The sequence below is a fragment of the Vicia villosa genome, unplaced genomic scaffold (genome assembly GCF_029867415.1).
Source record: "Vicia villosa cultivar HV-30 ecotype Madison, WI unplaced genomic scaffold, Vvil1.0 ctg.000009F_1_1_3, whole genome shotgun sequence".
NCBI lineage: Eukaryota > Viridiplantae > Streptophyta > Magnoliopsida > Fabales > Fabaceae > Vicia > Vicia villosa.
Window position 1 is genome coordinate 386,873 of NW_026704939.1, and position 19,441 is coordinate 406,313.

Genomic DNA, 19,441 nt, shown 5'->3' on the forward strand with positions numbered 1-19,441 from the left:
ATCAATGTTTATTTGAATCATATTCGTAATTTGTCCTCTTCGATGAGTATTGTTCGATTCAAGAATCTTGGTAATTGCTTCGTTATATGTAATTATAACTTTAACAAGAAAGATAAATATGAAACTTAAAGATTGTTAAAACATAAAGAATCTTAAACTGCAGAAATGTTAAAGGCTTTAAAAGTAAATGATCATGAAAGTAAATTCGAAATTAAAATAAAGATACAGGAATGTAAATGACAAGAAATAAATGGAATGCAGTAACTCAGAAATGTATTCGAAAATGAAATACAATACACATGTATTAAAATGGTGGTGTCATACGTACATTTTCTCAGCGAACTCTTTCTCGTAACACTTGATACTTGAGTAAATATGTGAGTGATTTGTACAAAATGAACACACGGAATCCTAACATTAAAACTCCTATTTATACTAGTTTCGACCTTAACGGTCCTACACTAATCTGCTGCCACGTTTCTCATCAGAACTTCCAGCGAAGCCATCTGTATTTGAACGGTTACAAAACCGTCTTCGAATTTCAAATCTTCCCGCCTGAGTCCATCTTCGACGCGTGGCAGTGTAAAAACACTATGAAAACACGCTAAGTAGTAACACTTAAATATATACTTTATAAATTTTGTCTAAGTCCCGAAGACATACGCTTTCATTAGTCTTTCAGTGTTCACTATCTTCAACGAACTTAGAAGTTTGTATCTTCGAGGCATGACCATCAGTAGCCATTCTTTCACTTTTTAAGGGATGGCCATCAGTAACCATCTTTCCTTCGATTCTCAACTCCTTCGAAGGACAAACAATATAAAACGAAATCTTCAGCTAACAAATTGCCCCCAATAAATGCCTGTTTCGAGAATCAACAGAAATAGGCGTTTCTTGTCATTATAAGATTTCGTTTTTATGATCTTTGAAAGTTCCAAGACTGCTGACTAACGTCATAATCACTGATAACACTGTTTCCGAAACGTCTTGTCATTTTCAAAGATGTCTTCTCATAACTTACATTCCCACGTTTTAACCTTACTTCCTGATCATTACTCCTACATACTAGGAGTGAAGCTAACTCATTCGACCGCCGTTGGATTAAATCACCAGCCGCCACGTGTCTCTCGGGTTTTACCCAAAAGATTAAAAGGGTTTCCGTTAAACCTTTAAATATTTGACCTTGTGCCTTTATACCGCCTTTCATTCATCTTCTTCACCGAAAAATTGAAACATCTTCACTCTCTTTAGAATCTTGTCCTTTTAATCAAAAAATTTCTCCATGGCTTCATCTTCAAATGTTCTTCAACCCGCTTTGAAGCTCCAATCAACAACACGCTCTAGGGAACGAGAATTCGTTCCAAACCCTAACACTGAAGAAATACGCGCAATCTACGCTTCCCAGGTAATCATACCTTTTGATCTTTCTGGAAAAACTCTTGCTTTTATGGGTCCGTTACCGAGTGAAAGTATCCAATCTGTGAATAAATTCTTCCCTGCTTATTACGAGACTAGACCATTAGTTAGCAAAGTTAGGATAGATGAAGACGGTTGTTCTCCTTTATGCAAATCTGCTAATGTAGAGAAAACTTCAACTGCAACCCCTTTAGCTTTAGCCAAAATTAGGTTAAACTATATGACCAATTCTGTAAAAGTGTTTAGGTCATTTCCTTTAGCCAAAGATCCTGATTTGTATTATGCTTGGCTAGGAAAGGTAGAGAAACAAAAAGGATCCTTTTGGAAATCGTTAGGGATATACGATTTGATCCAACTGTCAAAAACAGGTTTAGAATACAACCAACCCATGTTAGTAGCAGCGGTTCATTTCTGGGATGCTTCTCACAATACCTTCCATCTCCAATGTGGAATGGTTACCCCCACGCTTTTCGACGTGGCTGCTATTACGGGACTTCGACCAACTGGCGAAACCTTTGATCCCAATGACATGGATAATGACACTATAGGTTTCAACGATTCGCAAGTTACTTACACGGCATTCATCCAGAAACACCATATTATCACCGAAGCGACAGTATCTGACGAAGAGCATATTGCTTTTCTAGCATTATGGCTCTCACGGTGCGCCTTCTGCTCAAGATCTATCCAGGTTGCAAAGAGGTACCTTTGCATGGCTAATCAGTTGCATGCTGGTAAAAAACTCAACCTCAGCCAACTACTTCTAGGGTCTCTTTACGAAAACCTTAGTGAAGCTGCGAATCTTACCAAGAATTTCAAATCTGGCAATTTACTTTATGCTGGTCCTTTTTGGTTATTGCAACTGTGGCTTAATGCCACATTCGAAACTTATCTTCCCTTTCGAGGAGATGTCAACGAGGAAGATAGCACAATCAAAAATCGAACTATAGAAGGGACCAGGTTAGCTTACCTAACTCCAAAAGAGGAAATGGGAAAGCTTCATGAACATTTCTTGGCGTATTCAATGATGTTTGCTCGGCGTGATCAGTTCGATCCTTCCATGGCCCCATTTGTACACAGAATAATAGGTCCTGAATGGTTTACTCGAAAATTTCCACCAACATCTCAAGATCAGCAAACTGAATCCATGGAAATTTGGGAAGCCTTTCTGACTCCAAGATTATTTTCCCACCGTCTTCGACCATCAAAGGGTCAATGTATCCTCATGTGTTATCAACCAAATTTGGTCTCGAGGCAGTTTGGGCTAACTCAAATAACACCCAAGTGCTTATATGAGAAAAGGAATCATATGTGTTTCCACACTTTGTATCTGACTGAAGAAGAATGTGAACGAAAAATCAACAAATATACTGGCGTCGCCAACCTTTCTCCTATTCCTTTCGAACCTTCTTTTTACTCTACACCAGATTTTCATCAATGGTGGACAGAGTATTATAGCTCTCAAATTTTTGATGCTGATAGCCTTGCTCAAGAACTAACCGCAGCTTTCACTGATGTGCAGGAGAACTTCAAAAAAGGTACTTCAACTCATATTAAAGAAATCCAAGCTTTTCAAAAATTCTTTGAAACTATCTATAGGCCTGATGATCTTAGTCGGACCGTTCGTGAGGCTGCAGTCACTTTGCGCGAAAAGTTTTCCACCAAACTAAATAAATTGAAATTGCCCTCGTATGTTCGACCAGAACTACGTTATGAAGTGGCTTTCAAACTTCATCCTCCAAAATTCCCTCCACTACCAAGTGCTGATTTTGGTGTGGCTCTAAGTCCTCCTTTCCCAGACTGGTTCGTGTGTGGGAATGCGCTCAAAATTCTTCAAGAGAGTGCCAAAAAACGCGCTGAACGAGTGGTTCCGACTAAGCATACCTTGGATACTTTCAAAGGACATCTTCATATAGATCTTAAACACGTTCGTGTCCTGACTCCAATACCTGAAGGTTTGGATTAAGGCAATCTTTTTCGACTGACTTTTCTTTTCTTTTACTGATATACTGATTTCAGTCTCAACTACAGCTGTTGCACGAAGGAGGAAGATTAAAGAAGCTTCTGCCCCAAAAGAGTCTGAGACATCTAAAAGCGACAAACCAAACGAAAGTGATTCGATCGTCACGGATAAGAAGCCCACGGTAAATACTTATCTCATACTCTAAATCTTGTACAATTCTGTGATTGGTACTCATCTTTCTCATCTTTCACTTGCCAGAGCTCGAAACCCCCAACGGGTTCGAAGCGTAAGGCTTCTTCGACCAATGCCTCAGATGGTGAAGACAAATCTCCTCCTCAAACTAGACAAGGACAGAAAAAGAAACACAAAGCTGTTACCCCTTCAAGAAAAGGGAAAAAAGCAAGTCCTTCCAAAGCTGCTTCACCTGGCAATAAAGCGTCTTCTGAAGAGTCTCCTTTGAAGACTGCCAGCAATGCTCTTGTTTTGGAAAGTCATAACTCAAGCCCAGACAATAATCCACCCAAGGTATCTTGCGTTTGTCTTACATATTATCTTGTAATTTTAACTAACTAATTACACTGGCATTTTACCTTGTTATTGCAGGATGATGCTGGCACTGCTACTTCTGGTTTCAAAGACCCTGGCCTCACCATTGATGTTGATAAACTTTATGGTAACTGTTAAATTTCAACTTTCGTCAATTAAAACTTTCGAAGGCTTAACCTCATGATTATCTTGGCTTCGTTCGAAACAGATACTTCTCAAGCTAGAACCCATGTTCTCTCACCAGTCTTCGAAGACGTTAGGCCAATTGCCACTATATTGCCTAATGAGCCAATCGAAGAAAGCCAATCTACTGACGAATCCCCACCTACTCATCAAGGCAAAAATTTGGAAGAGGATCATCCATTCTCCGGCAGCGACAATGTGAACCAGCAATCTCATGGCAACGAAGATTCTGCAATGGAAAAAGATGCCATGGAGGAGATTTCTCAACCAAAAAAACCAATTTCTCAGGGAACTTCGACTCCCGATGTAAAAACTATTCCTGAGACAACTTCGACGCCTGCTCCTACGAAGCCTACTTCTTCGGAGCTTGAACAACTTAAACAAACTGATCCTCTTGGATTCCTAAGGGCTATCATGAATGTGAATACTTCTTCACTTTCGGAGCCTGATGTTTCTCCAGCTGTAACTGCAGATTCTAGTGACAAGGAGGATACTCCTAATCTTCTTCGACAGATAAAAGAGAGATTCTTTGGGGTCAATCTTGTAGATGTTCTCAACCGGGACCCTGTTAAAAGCTACAACTTAAATCAACTTTTAAAGAGAGTAGATTTGCTTCAAGTTTCCCCAGAAGTCTCAGAGATGATTGTTCTGCTAGGCTCTCTCCTTGAACAACTCCAAGCTGACATTCTTCGAAAGCAAAACGTCGAGAAAGAATTATCTGAGATAGTGGCCTCTCATGACTCGTCATGGAATTCTGCTGTGGAAGCCACAAAACAAGGTGAAGCCCTCAAGCTTAAACATTCGGCGAATCAGAAAGCCATTGATGAATATGAGAAGAAAATCAGCTCCTGGAAACAAGAAATCAAAATGCTCGAGGGCAAGATAAAGGAAGCTGAAAGTAGCCAAGCAGCGCTCCAAGAATCCAACCAACAAGATTTGCTCGAAGTGGTGCAGTCAGGAATCAAACATTTCGAGACTGCACAGAAGTTAGTGCCAGAGATCGAAAAGTTGAAGAAACAAAGGGCACTAATTGAACTTCGAATGTCCTCATGGGAAACTCAATATCTGAAGATCAAAAGGAATCTCCCTGAGGACTTTAGCTAGATGTCTTCCATCTTGTTTCATTTGTTGGATTTTTATTTTGTAATCGAGACATATAATATTTGTACGCCTGACTCCCATTTCTATCTATAATATTTGCTTGCACTAATTTTAACAAATCTTTCAACTTTCTGCCAAATATATCTTTAGATTTCCTACAGTGCTTTTTATTAAATACAACATGTAGAACCTGAACATCCTTCGCAGCATTCTTGCCTCTAGACTTGACGTTTCCACTTCTTCTAGCCATAATCATTATTAAAAGTGACGTCACTTTCTCCAAAACGTCGGTTTTCAGACGTGCGTGCATCAGTTTAATGATTACTTTTCAACTTCCAAGGGCGGGAAACGGCGGAGGCCATAACTTCTTACTTTGAAAAACGAACCGCAGTCTAATCACTTATTAAAAATGTAAAACCAACCTTCAGTATTCTCCTTCTATATAAAGGGTTCCATATCACTTTTATTTCTTCATTCAAGTATTTCTTCCCCAAACCAAAACCACAGAAAAAAGAGAAAACACAACTCTTTCCTCTCAAACACCATTTTTCCCTGAAATGGCTGGAATTCTTTCCTTTAACGATCTCAAAGCTCTCATCAAGGGTGAGTTCAGACTTGATGAGGATGAACTCCTTCGTCATTTCATTAACATTGAAAATCTCTTTGCTAATCAGGAACTGAACTTCTACTTTGAGGAAGTCCTTGAGGGTGCCATCTACCCTAATATGGTGGCAGAGTTTTGGATGAATGCGTCTTTACGCATGGACCCTGAAGGTAGAGCCACCATTGATTCATCCGTTCGACATGCTCACCTTAGCATTACCCCCACCACTATTGCCAATCTCATAAGATGCAATAACACCGGAGCAACTTTTGATGATAATGTTCTCAGCATGACTACTCATATCATGTTGAGAACACTCATGGACAGTGATCGCTACAGCGCACAAACCATCAGGATTTGGCACCAAATGCTCGTAGGCAACTTTCAACCTCGGGTGATTGATGAGAATAACATCATGGTTGAAGATCTGGAGTTTATTCTCTGTGGTATTCGGGGAAGAAAGATTAACATACCTTTGATGATCTTCAAAGGTCTTGTCAAAGCTGTTGCTATCGGCGTGGACCGTCGAGAAAGTGTAACTTGTCTTCCATACGGGAGACTCCTTAGTTACATTTTTCTCAAGAAAGGCGTAGTGAGAAGAATGCGTGATTCTGGGGCTAGGGACATGTTCGAAGCTGAACCTGTTCCTGTGCTATCTCTGGACAGTCTAGACGCCAGAATTAACTAGCGAGTCTAGGTTTAATCTTTTTGTATGTCTATGCCTTCCTCTCTTTTTGTAATCTCAGATCCTATTTCTGGATCTTTTTGTAATGAAATGTATTTCCATGCTTGCAATGAAAAGAATATTTTGGTGCTTTGATTTTTCTTTCCATAATTTTTCTGATTCTAAAGCCATTTTGATCAATGTGAAGTATACTTTGACACATGCCTGATCATTTTGGCTTTTCGTAGTACTTTGAGTGTCTACGTCTTTGCAATCTTTACTTCATGCATGCTAGGTTTATATCTCTTCAAGTATTTCCCGTTTACTCTTAAGATCCTGCGATCTTCTGCTAACTCTTCTATTTCGTAGGCATTGTTCGAGAATACTTTTAAGATTCGAAAGGGTCCTTCCCAATGTGGGGACCATTTACCAAGTGCCTGGTTCTTTCGATCTATAGGTAGAATAACTTTCCAAACTAGATCATTATTAACAAAAGTTTTACCTTTCACCTTTTTGTTATATGCTCTGGACACTCTTTCCTTTTGCCTCTTTATCATTTCCAATGCTCGAAGCCTGTCTTCGTCCAAATCTACTAACTCGTTCATCATTAATTCCCAGTATACGTTGGGAGGAATGTCTGCTTGCCTTTGTATTCTTACTGATTGCAAACATATCTCAATTGGAAGTACTGCGTCATGTCCAAACGTTAACTGAAAAGGAGTTGTATTTGTGGCTTCTTTTGGAGACGTTCGACAAGCCCAAAGTGCCTGATCTAAAGTCTTATGCCAATTCTTGGGTTTCCTTCCTACATGTTTCTTTATAAGGCCGATTATCACTTTATTTGCTGCTTCAACTTGGCCATTTGCTTGAGCATAATAGGGTGTAGAAGTAAATAACTTGAAACCTATTTCTCTGGCAAAGTCTTGCATTTTTCGTCCAGTAAAAACTGATCCCTGATCCGTTGTTATGCTTTCTGGGATTCCAAACCTATGTATAATATGTTTTTGAATAAACTCAATCACAGCCTCTTGATCCACATTTGCCAGCGGTATTGCTTCGACCCATTTTGTGAAATAGTCTATTCCCACCAAAATGTATCTTTGGCCTTTAGAGGACTTGGGGTGAATTTCTCCAATCAAATCTAGTGCCCATCCCCTAAAAGGCCATGGTTTTACTATCGTACTTAGTTCGTTTGCTGGGGCGTGTTGGATACCTGCGTGTTCTTGGCATTCTTGGCACCCTTTTGCAAATTCTATGCAATCTTTTAACATCGAAGGCCAATACATCCCATATCGAAACAAAAGCCATTTCATTTTGTGCCCTGCTTGATGTGCACCACATGCCCCACTATGTACGTTCGACAGAGCCAAGTATGCTTCTGCTTCTCCCAAGCATTTTAACAATACCCCTTCAGGAGTTTTCTTGAACAATTCATTTCCCATCAAATAATAAGACAGGGCTCTATACTTGATTTTTCTGTCTGTATCCGTCGAAGGATTTTTCAGATAGTTAATAATTGGACTCCTCCAATCTGTGTCTGTTAATGAATCTATATTCAGTACCTCGAATTGTTCTTTGTTGGCATAACCCAATCGTGAGTTCTCCAGATCACTTGGCGAAAGTTTAGTAAACATTTCTCTTCCTCTCACTTCAATCAATTCTTCCAACTTTTCTTTTGATACTTTATATCCTGAGGCTAATTGTGCCAAGTCGTTTGCTTCCTAGTTATTCACTCTTGATACGTGTTTTAATTCCACATATTCAAATTTCTTGAGTAGCCTATTTGCAATAACAAAATACATGATCAAATTCTCTTTGATGCACTTGTACTCTTTTGTCAATTGCTTGATGACCAATTCGGAGTCCCCTTTAATTTCGACTCTGGTTGCCCCCAATTCTAACAAAGCCTCAAGTCCAGCAATCAATGCTTCATATTCAGCTTCATTATTGGAGCATAATGGACCTTCAATTTTATACTTGAGCTTTGTTGGAATTCCATCAGGAGAAATTATCAATATTCCAACACCAGTACCCTCTCTATGTGTTGAACCATCGAAATATAACTTCCAAGGTTTCAAATCCACATAATGTTGATGATTCTCAACCACCGCATGGTCAACAATGAAATCTGACACAATTTGACCTTTCATTGCCTTGAGAGGCTGAAATATTAATGAATATTCAGTAAGGGCTAAAGCCCACTTGCCAATCCGACTGTGTAGTATTGGCTTAGATAACATGTGTTTAATAACGTCACAATGAGATGAAACGTAGACGTCAACTGGCTTTATATAATACTTAAGTTTGATACAAGAGAAATACAAACAAAGGCAGAGTTTTTCTATATCAGTATATCTAGTCTCTGCATCATTGAGTACTCTACTTAAGTAATAAATGGCTCTTTCGATGCCGTTCTCATCTTCTTGGGCTAACATGCTGCCTATTGTTTTATCTGATGCTGAGATATACATGCGCATGTGCTTCTTCCCATTCGGGGGAATGAGAATTGGTGGACACGTCAAGTATTGCTTTATTTGATCGAAAGCTTCTTGATGTTCTGCACTCCATTCGAACTTTCCTTGCTTAAGCCGTAATAGGGGCGAGAAAGCTTGGGTGCGTCCACTTAAGTTAGAGATAAATCTTCTCAAGAAATTTATCTTACCCAATAAAGACTGCAATTCTTTCTTCGTGGATGGAGACTTGGTTTCCATAATGGCTTTTGTCTTGTTTTGGTTGATTTCTATCCCTTTTTTGTGGACTACGAAACCCAAGAAATCACCTGCCTGCACAAAGAAAGCACATTTAAGGGGATTCATCTTCAAGCCATATTTCCTCATTCTTTCGAATGATTGGCTTAGATGATCGAGATGACTCATACCCGAGGTAGATTTTACCACGATGTCATCTATATACACTTGCATGAACGTTTCTATAAAGTCATGAAATATAGAATTCATTGCTCTTTGATAAGTTGCCCCAGCGTTTTTCAGACCAAAAGGCATCACAATCCATTCGTAAGTGCCTATTGCTCCTGGGCAACGAAATGCTGTCTTGGATACATCATCTTCTGCTATAAAAATTTGATTGTATCCTGAATATCCATCTAACATGCTCAAATACTCAAAACCTGCGGCTGAGTCTACTAGCATTTCTGCTACAGGCATAGGATACTCATCTTTAGGAGTAGCTGCATTAAGGTCACGAAAGTCTATGCATACTCTTAATGAGCTATTCTTTTTAATTACAGGTACTATATTAGTAATCCACTCGACATACCTTGTAGTTCGGATAAATTTGCAACGCAAGAGTCTTTCGACTTCTGTCTTAATCTTCGAGTGAATCTCTGGCGCGAATCTTCTGGGAGTTTGCTTTATTGGCTTCTTCCCTTCTTTTATTGGTAATTTCAATTCGACTAAGTCTCTTTCGAGACCAGGCATCTCATCATAATCCCAAGCAAAACAATCTCTGTTGTCTTTCAACATTTTGATGATCGTTGCTTTCAATTCAGGCTCTAATTTCGCGCTGATGTATGTTATTCTCTTTTGATCATTGTCTCCAAGATTTACTTCTTCAAGAGGATCTTGGGCCAACATCTTTATGCTCGATGCTATTGGGTCTTTCTCGAATCCCAAAGGTTCTTCGTCGTATATTGCATCTAACCTCTGACTTGGTTCTTCTCTTATGATTTCTTCAACTGGAGCCGTGTCTTCAGGGAATTCGAAACTCGTACGTATCTCCAACTCTATTGTTCCTTCCTTGATAGGAACTGTATCTATCTTTGTACTCGATAGTTCGGCTTCGAGAGCCGCCTTTCTTTTGTTCTCGGCCACATAGGCCGAAATCTTTTCGAAGAACACAGACTCAGACATTATTACCGTCATCATCCCAGCCTGTTGGCCGTACTGTCTGATAATTCTCCAATGGTGCTGGATCTGGTGGACCATCCATGATCTCTCTATCCCATTGGAATCCATTTGGATGCAAAGTCAAATAGTACAATGCATTTCTATTTGGAGCATACATCTCTTCAGCAGCATGACAAGGACCTATGTTTGCCAGATTCCTATCGAAGTTAGTTCTATTTACTTGGTTGACTTCAGCCATGTAGTAACTCTGGTCACCTTCGATATTCTCCATTATACCATCTTCTCTCCAAATCGTCACCCTCTGATGCATTGTTGAGGGTACAGCTGCTACACCATGAATCCATTCTCTACCAAGCAAAAGGTTGTAGTTTGCTTTTGCTGGTATAACCATAAACATGGTTGGCCTCGTAACTGAGCCCACTGTTAAGTTGACTTGAACAACTCCCAGTGTTTGTCCTATTTTGCCTTCATAATTAGATAAGACCATGTTATGTGGCCTTATATCTGTATCGAACATACCAATTCTTTTCAGCATATATTGAGGCATTAGATTCACTGCTGCTCCTCCATCAACTAAGACTTTATTAATACCAACATTCTCAATCTTCGCCCTGATGTAAAGTGGCTTCAAGTGGTTTCGCATACCCTCATCTGGTCTTTCGAAGAAAGCATTCTGTTCTTCTACTGCACCATTATTCAGCACATAGTAACACACAGGTCTGTGTTTTGTCATCTCTTCGATATCAGCCTCTTCACAGTCTTCTACTTCAACTTCCTGGTTAAACTCGTGAGGGAGTACAGATACTACATTACAATTAAGATTTATGGATGACACTCCATCGGAATCAAAATCATTTGTCATTCTATCCTCTTCTTTCCAGGAATTTTAACGCATCTTCTCTTCTTCATCTAAGAGTTTCTCAGCTTCGAACAACCTGCGTTCCACCGGCGGTTTGTTTAACTTTGCCCCCTGGTATGAGACTTGGTTGCTACTAGATTCTCCAACTTCTCTTGGCCTGTATTCCTTCTGAAACTTTTTTATCCTCTGATGCCTTCTCCACTGGGATCGAGACATAGGATTTTTTCCCTTATAATTCTCCAATTGATTCGCCTCTCGATTTGGTCTTTGAAATTGTTTCCTATATGCCATTGCAGTTCTTCCTCCTTGGTCCCAGCTTCGCCATTTGTTGGTTCTTGCATCAGCTTGTATCCACCTATCCCTGGGTGCATTCGCAGGGACTTTAAAAGTCACTCTTCGAGCTCTAGGGTGTGGTCTATCAGGCCTCTTTGTCGGAGTCCATATGTCGAAACCATAAAGGTTAGGACGCAACCCCTGAGTTTCCCTACTCATATGGCAGTATATGCGTTCGAATGATCGTGCGAGTCTTTCATCATAGACTGCCCCACATCTGGGACACAGAGCAACTTCAGTGTTTCCTTTGTGGCATCTGACCAAAAATCCTACCAAGCTTTCATCCATCTTTGGATATAGTTGTAGCAGGGGATTTGGCTCTCTTCCTGGATGTTCCCATCTTTCGCGCCGAGCCCTCTCGAAGTTGGCTTCGACTCTTCGATTCAGCATGATCGAGCACCTTGGACACATCCATTGCTTACCACCGCTTCTCTCGTGACATTTCCAAAGATATTCTTTGAGGCTTTCAGTTTTTTGTGGAGCTTCGATGTCCCCATTTTGCCTTGTTAACCAAGTCTCTAATTCGCCAAACTCAGATACTGGGCGTCTGGCACTGACCATGTTAACTGCTACTGGAGGAACTTCAGAGATTTGTATTTTCTGGAGTTTCATCCTGAGGTCTTCAGTGGCCTCGCTGCTTTCTTCCTTCGAGGCTTCAGTTATCTCTGCCTTGGAAGATTCTTCAACATCAGTATTGAAGATTATGTTACCATTTAGGCTTTCAGTAGCCCGCTTTCCATTGAACTTTGATTTAGTTTCTATAACTTCGACTTCAGACGCCTCCACCATGTTGATATCTTCTACCTCACAGAGGCTAGCGTCAGCAATGTTCAGAGGATTTGAATCTACCCTCATTTGATTCTTGGTTTTGTCAGCAAACTTCAACCTTCCATCATTGAGAGCATTTTGAATTAGATCCCTGAAAAGAAAACATTGAGAAGTTTTATGGCCTAAAAAACCATGATATTTACAGAAACCTCTTTTCTTCCGTTGTTCCAACGGAGGAATTTTGGAATTTGGGGGTAGTATCATTTGGCCATCTTTTACCAGTAAATCAAATATTTCATCACATTTGGTAATGTCAAACGTATAAGTTTTCTTAGGGAACCTATCACTCTTATCATTTTCTACTGGGTTTTTTCCATTTGCTGGATTTAACAATTTGCAAGCATAAGGTGGCGCTTCTTTTAATTCAGCCAAGTCTATTTCGACTTCTTCAGGGCTATATGAGTCATTGAAAGACTCCTCATCAACATTCTCGGCTTCGACGTACGCCACTCTTTCTTTCTTATAGCTTTTATTTGCCCTAGCTTTCTCTGCCTTCAGGCGTTCGACCTGTCGAACCCTATCTGCTAATTGGGCCATGTCCCTGAGGTATTGGGTATCTAGTTTCTTTCTTATTGAATAATCCAAACCACCCGCAGCCATTTCGACGAGTTCATGTTCCGGAACCGTTGTGAAACATCTAGATTTCAACAGGCGGAACCTATTTAAATAGTCATCAATTGTCTCTGCGAATTTTCTTTTAACACTGGCCAATTCTTTCAGACTTATCTTAGTTTGACCCATGTAGAATTGCTCGTGGAACAACCTTTCTAAGTATGCCCATTCGTCTATCGAATTTGGCGGCAAAGTAGTGAACCAAATAAACGCATTTTTTGTCAGCGAACTAGGGAAATATTTAATCCTTAGATCTTCGTTTCCCGCTAAGTCTCCTGCTTCTGTTAAATATCTAGCAATATGTTCCACAGTTGACTCATTAGTTTCGCCAGAAAATTTTGTGAATTTAGGAACCTTAGTTCCCCTAGGCAATTCTGTTTGCCTGATATAATCTGATATAGGGGATGTATAATTTGGACGTCTGAGTCCAGTACTAAGGCCATTATTGGCCATAACCCTTTCTATCATGGCAGTTAAATTATTTTCTGTGGCCAGATTTTCTCTTCTAACTCTTTGGACTATCTCATCTGGATGATCGTCCCTACCCAAAATCCTCAATCTAGGTCGTTCTTCCTCCATTTCTTGTCGAAAGGGGACGGTCCTTTGACTTGAATCCTCCAAGTTAATTACCGGAGTCCTTTCGAACGGCTCCGTCCTTCGTGAGGGGCCTATATCCCTAGGAACCGTCCTAGGTGGGGGAACCATATCTTGCACACGTTCCAAAATAGGCCTCTCTTCTTGATTCACAGGCTGTTTGTCTTTCCTTTTAGGTGGTGGTACTCCCATGAATTCTGCCATTCGATTCATTTGCGATGATATCTTTTGGAAAATTTCTACGTTTTCTCTGTTTGTCGTAGTAACATTTGCCATTAGTGGGTTCAAGACTGAAGTTAGTTCTCTGGCCAAAACCCCTACCATATCATGGTTGCTTGCATCCATTTCTTGTCGAAATGCTGCTTGGTTATTTGTGGTAAAGTGAGGCATCTGGGTAGAGAAACCAGTGTTATGTGCACTTCGACCCACTGAACTAACATTTGGTGAAAATGCCGCATTGTTAGTTGGGGGATATATATGTCCTGCCCCTCGTACGCCTGTTCCATGTGGGTATGGCATTCCGTATGGATTATTTGGTCTCCATTCGAAAGCGGAGTTTGTACCTTGACCAAATAAATTGTTTGCAGCATTTGTCGAGGCAAACAATACGTCCTCTGCACTTGTGGATGAGGGTGCGGTTGTCGACACTGAAACTGGAACAGTCCCTGAGGGTGCTGTATTATTTTCAGGCATAGTCTGGGAATTATCTGCAGGTCTCGATCCATTTGGACCCGTTGCATCTCGTGCTTCTTGGGTAGAAGTCGAATTTGCCGCTCCTGATCCTGAACCTTGTGGGGGATCTTGATTACCCCCTGCACTGGCCGTAACAGCCATTTTCCTGTTGTACCTTCGTTTGGGAATCGGTTGTGCACTGTCTTTTAATTTACCGTTCCTAAGGTTCATACAAGGTCTTGATATTGTCTAGACAAAAACAAAACAATTGATTAAAACAATCCGCGTGACACTGTCCCACTGGGCGTGCCAATTTGTTTACGGTGATTTCCGGTAAACAACCGCTAGTCTTCCAAACTATAATAAATATGATTTGGTTACTTGCAGGATCGACTAGATTGATCCTAGGACACATAGTCAAGAAGATTGTTATCAATGTTTATTTGAATCATATTCGTAATTTGTCCTCTTCGATGAGTATTGTTCGATTCAAGAATCTTGGTAATTGCTTCGTTATATGTAATTATAACTTTAACAAGAAAGATAAATATGAAACTTAAAGATTGTTAAAACATAAAGAATCTTAAACTGCAGAAATGTTAAAGGCTTTAAAAGTAAATGATCATGAAAGTAAATTCGAAATTAAAATAAAGATACAGGAATGTAAATGACAAGAAATAAATGGAATGCAGTAACTCAGAAATGTATTCGAAAATGAAATACAATACACATGTATTAAAATGGTGGTGTCATACGTACATTTTCTCAGCGAACTCTTTCTCGTAACACTTGATACTTGAGTAAATATGTGAGTGATTTGTACAAAATGAACACACGGAATCCTAACATTAAAACTCCTATTTATACTAGTTTCGACCTTAACGGTCCTACACTAATCTGCTGCCACGTTTCTCATCAGAACTTCCAGCGAAGCCATCTGTATTTGAACGGTTACAAAACCGTCTTCGAATTTCAAATCTTCCCGCCTGAGTCCATCTTCGACGCGTGGCAGTGTAAAAACACTATGAAAACACGCTAAGTAGTAACACTTAAATATATACTTTATAAATTTTGTCTAAGTCCCGAAGACATACGCTTTCATTAGTCTTTCAGTGTTCACTATCTTCAACGAACTTAGAAGTTTGTATCTTCGAGGCATGACCATCAGTAGCCATTCTTTCACTTTTTAAGGGATGGCCATCAGTAACCATCTTTCCTTCGATTCTCAACTCCTTCGAAGGACAAACAATATAAAACAAAATCTTCAGCTAACAATAGGAACTTCATTAGAACCTTGAATCTTCTACTTGATGAGGCTTGATAAATATTCAAGTTAATCACCATCATCCAAGAGTTGGAAAGATATTAGCACCAACTTCAACAAGCATAAGTGTTGTCCTCATCAAAACAACGTCACCAGCGTCGGGATTATCAACTTCATTCTTGCAACCACATAGATCCACATTCTCCCCGTTTTTCATGATGACAACACATCTCTCTAGGAGATGGTAGAAGGGAAAAACATAAAGATAAAGTTTGAATTACTTAAACTCCCCCTCACATGAGTAGAGGGTATACTCCTCCCTCATTGGCATAATCAAAAAGGTAAAAATAAATAAGCATAACACATAGATCACATGTTTTTTAAGTAAAAGGAACATGTTACCTTATAAAGAGATGGACATGAACATTTCAGAGTAAGCCACAATAGTAGGACCTAAGATCTTACTTCTCCCTACAGAAAATAACATACAACTATGAGATCAAGCGGTAGGTAAGTTTTGTAGAGCTTCTCCCCCTTGATTCTTTCTCGAACATAACTCAAAAGTCTTTGAAGCTTTCAAAACCAAGTAAATCTAGAATCTACTTCTTTTTTTACTCAGATTCCTTCTAAGAGGTAATTATTTTCCCTTAGGAGATCTTTTCGACATCCTCTTTTCAGTCTCCTTATGCCTTAGAATAATATTGAACTCTAGGTATACTGCGTTTGACACCCGCTTGTTTCACAAACACTTAAAACTCAACCAAAAGTTAGTAAAAAATAAAGTTAATTAACTAAACAATTAATAAATCACTTATTAGAGAATCAATCAAAATTTTCTAATTTTTTAATCTTTATCATGTGTACTACTTCATAATTATAAGATAACTTAAGAAGACTCTATCTTTCGAGGAAATGACAAAACTCCGTTGATTTTCCTTATTTACCTATCATTTGAGATGTTGTTTCCGACGGTTGAGCATGAAGATAAACGAAATTAAATGAGTTTCTAAATTTGAAGAATGAGTGTAAAGTTAATGAAAAGAAAATTTTAATGTTGATACTTTAGTTACCTGATTTGATGAGTCACTAAATATCAACCCATAAAAATTAATAAAAGGAATAATTTGATTAACATAAATATAATTATGATACTAATATAAAAATAATAATTAAATTAATATATTAAATTCTTTTTTACTTTCACATTTTAGTTTTTAGGGAAAAAGACCCTAATTGCGTCCTTAATTAGCCGAAACTCCTTTATCACTGAAGCTTAATGGTTGGTTAATATATATATATTAAAGTTTTAAGTAAACCAAAATAATAATGTATGATGTTTTTTCTTTAGAAAATAAAATAAATCATTTCAATGAGATAAGTATCAGGATTCAGGATTATCTCAAATCTAGCTTGTGGAGACTTCTCTAATTTCTTAGTCTTATTTTTCTAAGTAAAATAATGCATGATCTTTAATTAGTTAGTTGGATTTGAAGGAGACCTGTCCGAAATTACGTGCACTCAAATCAAATGAGAAATGAGACTATGCTTGTCGAATAAATGTTACTAGTACATTTTTTATTAGATTATATTAGGCCTTTATTTGATATTCTGTATTTTAGTTAATTGGGCCTTATGTCATACTGGGCTTACTATACGATGTATATATACTGGCCCAGCTAGGTATTGTAAACATAACATTTTACACACAGAAATTCATATTCTTCTTTTGCTGCCTATGGCTTCTTCATCATCCTCATCAACACATAAACTGTAATATGGTATCATTGAACAAACCTTCTTTTCCGCATCCTTTCCTTCTTCTCACATAAAACCTTCATGACATCTTCTGACGAAGACCCTGCAACACCAAAATCAACGCATATATCCATGGATCCAAGCTTGAATCCAAGAAATCCCTTTTACCTTCATCCGGGTGAAAATCCAGGTGCTACCATTGTTGCTCCTTCTCTTGATGACAACAATTACCACAACTGGAGTAAATCTATGCGCCGTGCCTTAACCTCCAAGAACAAGATTTCGTTCATCAATGGCAGCCTCCCAAAACCACCACCTACCGATCCTGATTTCGAGCTCTAGGATCGCGCCAACAGCATGGTTCTCTCATGGATCAATCGTACCTTATCTCCCCACATTGCACAGAGCACCATTTGCTTTGATTCGGCTTATGAAATATGGGAAGATCTTCGTGAAAGATTCACGAAAGGTAACTACTTTCGCTTTTCCGATCTCCTTCGCGATTTACATTCGATTCAGCAAGGCGATAGATCGTTATCCACATATTTCACCGATCTGAAAATTCTATGGGATGAACTTGAAGATTTACGCCCTACACCTTCATGTTCATGCCCTACACCTTGCACCTGTGATTTAGCCAAAGTTGTGCGTAATTACAAACACATAGAATACGTTTCGTGCTTCCTCAAGGGTCTCAACGACAACTATCAGAATATTCGCACCCAGATTCTAATTCTTGATCCTTTGCCCAATATCAGCAAGGTTTATTCCTTGATTGCTCAACAACAGACTCAAACTTCACCGGCTTCCACCACAACACCTGCTATTCTATATGCAAATTCCAACACAAAGCATAAAGGGAAAGCTCCTTCGAAAACTCCTATGCTCTGCACCAATTGTAGCAAAACAAACCATACTATCGACAATTGCTACTTCAAACATGGTTTCCCTCCTGGATACCGTTCAAAGAACACCAAGAATGCTCCTGAATCCAAGCCTGCTGCCACGGAAAAAGAACTTCCTATATCAAAGGAAGATTACCAGCTTCTGCTTCAGTTACTACAACAATCAAAGAAAGACAATTCGCAGGCCAAGTCCAACACACCAGATGCAGGCATCATATCAGGTATAGTCCCTACAGGTAAACCCTTTCATAATAACTCTTCATGGATCTTAGACTCTGGTGCTTCCCACCATGTATGTCCCTTTATCCAACATTTCTCCACCCTTACTAAAATCCCACCTGTTAATATTCACCTACCAAATGGTATTAAACTCTATGCTAAATTTTCTGGCTCTATTATTTTAGCAGATAACTTTCATTTACATGATGTCTTTTATATGCCTGAATTTCACTTTAGCCTCATATCTATATCCAAACTATGCAGCACATCACCTTACACCATTACTTTCTTACACAATTCCTGCTTCATTCAGGATGTGTCTACCAAGCAAATGATTGGTCAAGTGACTCAGCAACATAGCTTGTACATCTTGGACACACTACCCATCCACACAGCTAATTGCAATACTATTAACATCACTCAAGTCACCTACCCCCTGTGGCACCATCGCCTAGGCCATCCTTCTTTAGAAGTCTTACAATCCATGTCTAAGCAATTTCCTGTAATCAAAACTCATAAACATTCTACATGTAATACTTGTCACTTGGCTAAGCAAACAAAATTGCCCTTTCCTACAAGTCATTCTATTTCTACTCATTGTTTTCAACTTGTGCATATGGACATTTGGGGGCCTATCTCCCACTCTTCCTTAGATGGTTACCAATATTTTTTAACTGTTGTTGATGACTATTCTAGATATACATGGACATTTCTTATGCACAACAAATCTGAAACAAGGCTGCATATTAAGAACTTTATTGCCTATTGTCAAAATCAATTTTCTTGTAGCATTAAAACTCTTAGAACTGACAATGGTACAGAATTTCTAATGCCTTCTTACTATGCCTCTCTTGGCATATTGCATCAAAGGAGTTGTGTGGAAACACCACAACAAAACTCAACTGTAGAAAGAAAGCATAGGCATCTCCTTAATGTTACTAGATCCCTGTTATTTCATGCCAAACTTCCCAAATGTTTTTGGTCTTATGCATTGTGTCACTCTACTTTCTTAATAAACAGAATTTGCAGCCCTCTCCTCAAACAACAAAATCCTTAC

The 19,441-nt window shown here is 39.1% G+C and overlaps 1 protein-coding gene across 1 annotated transcript; it reads left to right on the plus strand.

Annotated features, from left to right (window-relative positions):
* The first annotated feature begins 2,347 nt into the window (after positions 1-2,347).
* LOC131621518 (uncharacterized) lies at positions 2,348-3,633 on the plus strand. The gene is made up of 2 exons (XM_058892564.1): positions 2,348-2,954; positions 3,436-3,633. Exons 1-2 carry the CDS (start codon positions 2,405-2,407, stop codon positions 3,582-3,584), a joined length of 699 nt encoding a protein of 232 aa, XP_058748547.1. The 5' UTR covers positions 2,348-2,404; the 3' UTR covers positions 3,585-3,633.
* Positions 3,634-19,441: the final 15,808 nt, after the last annotated feature.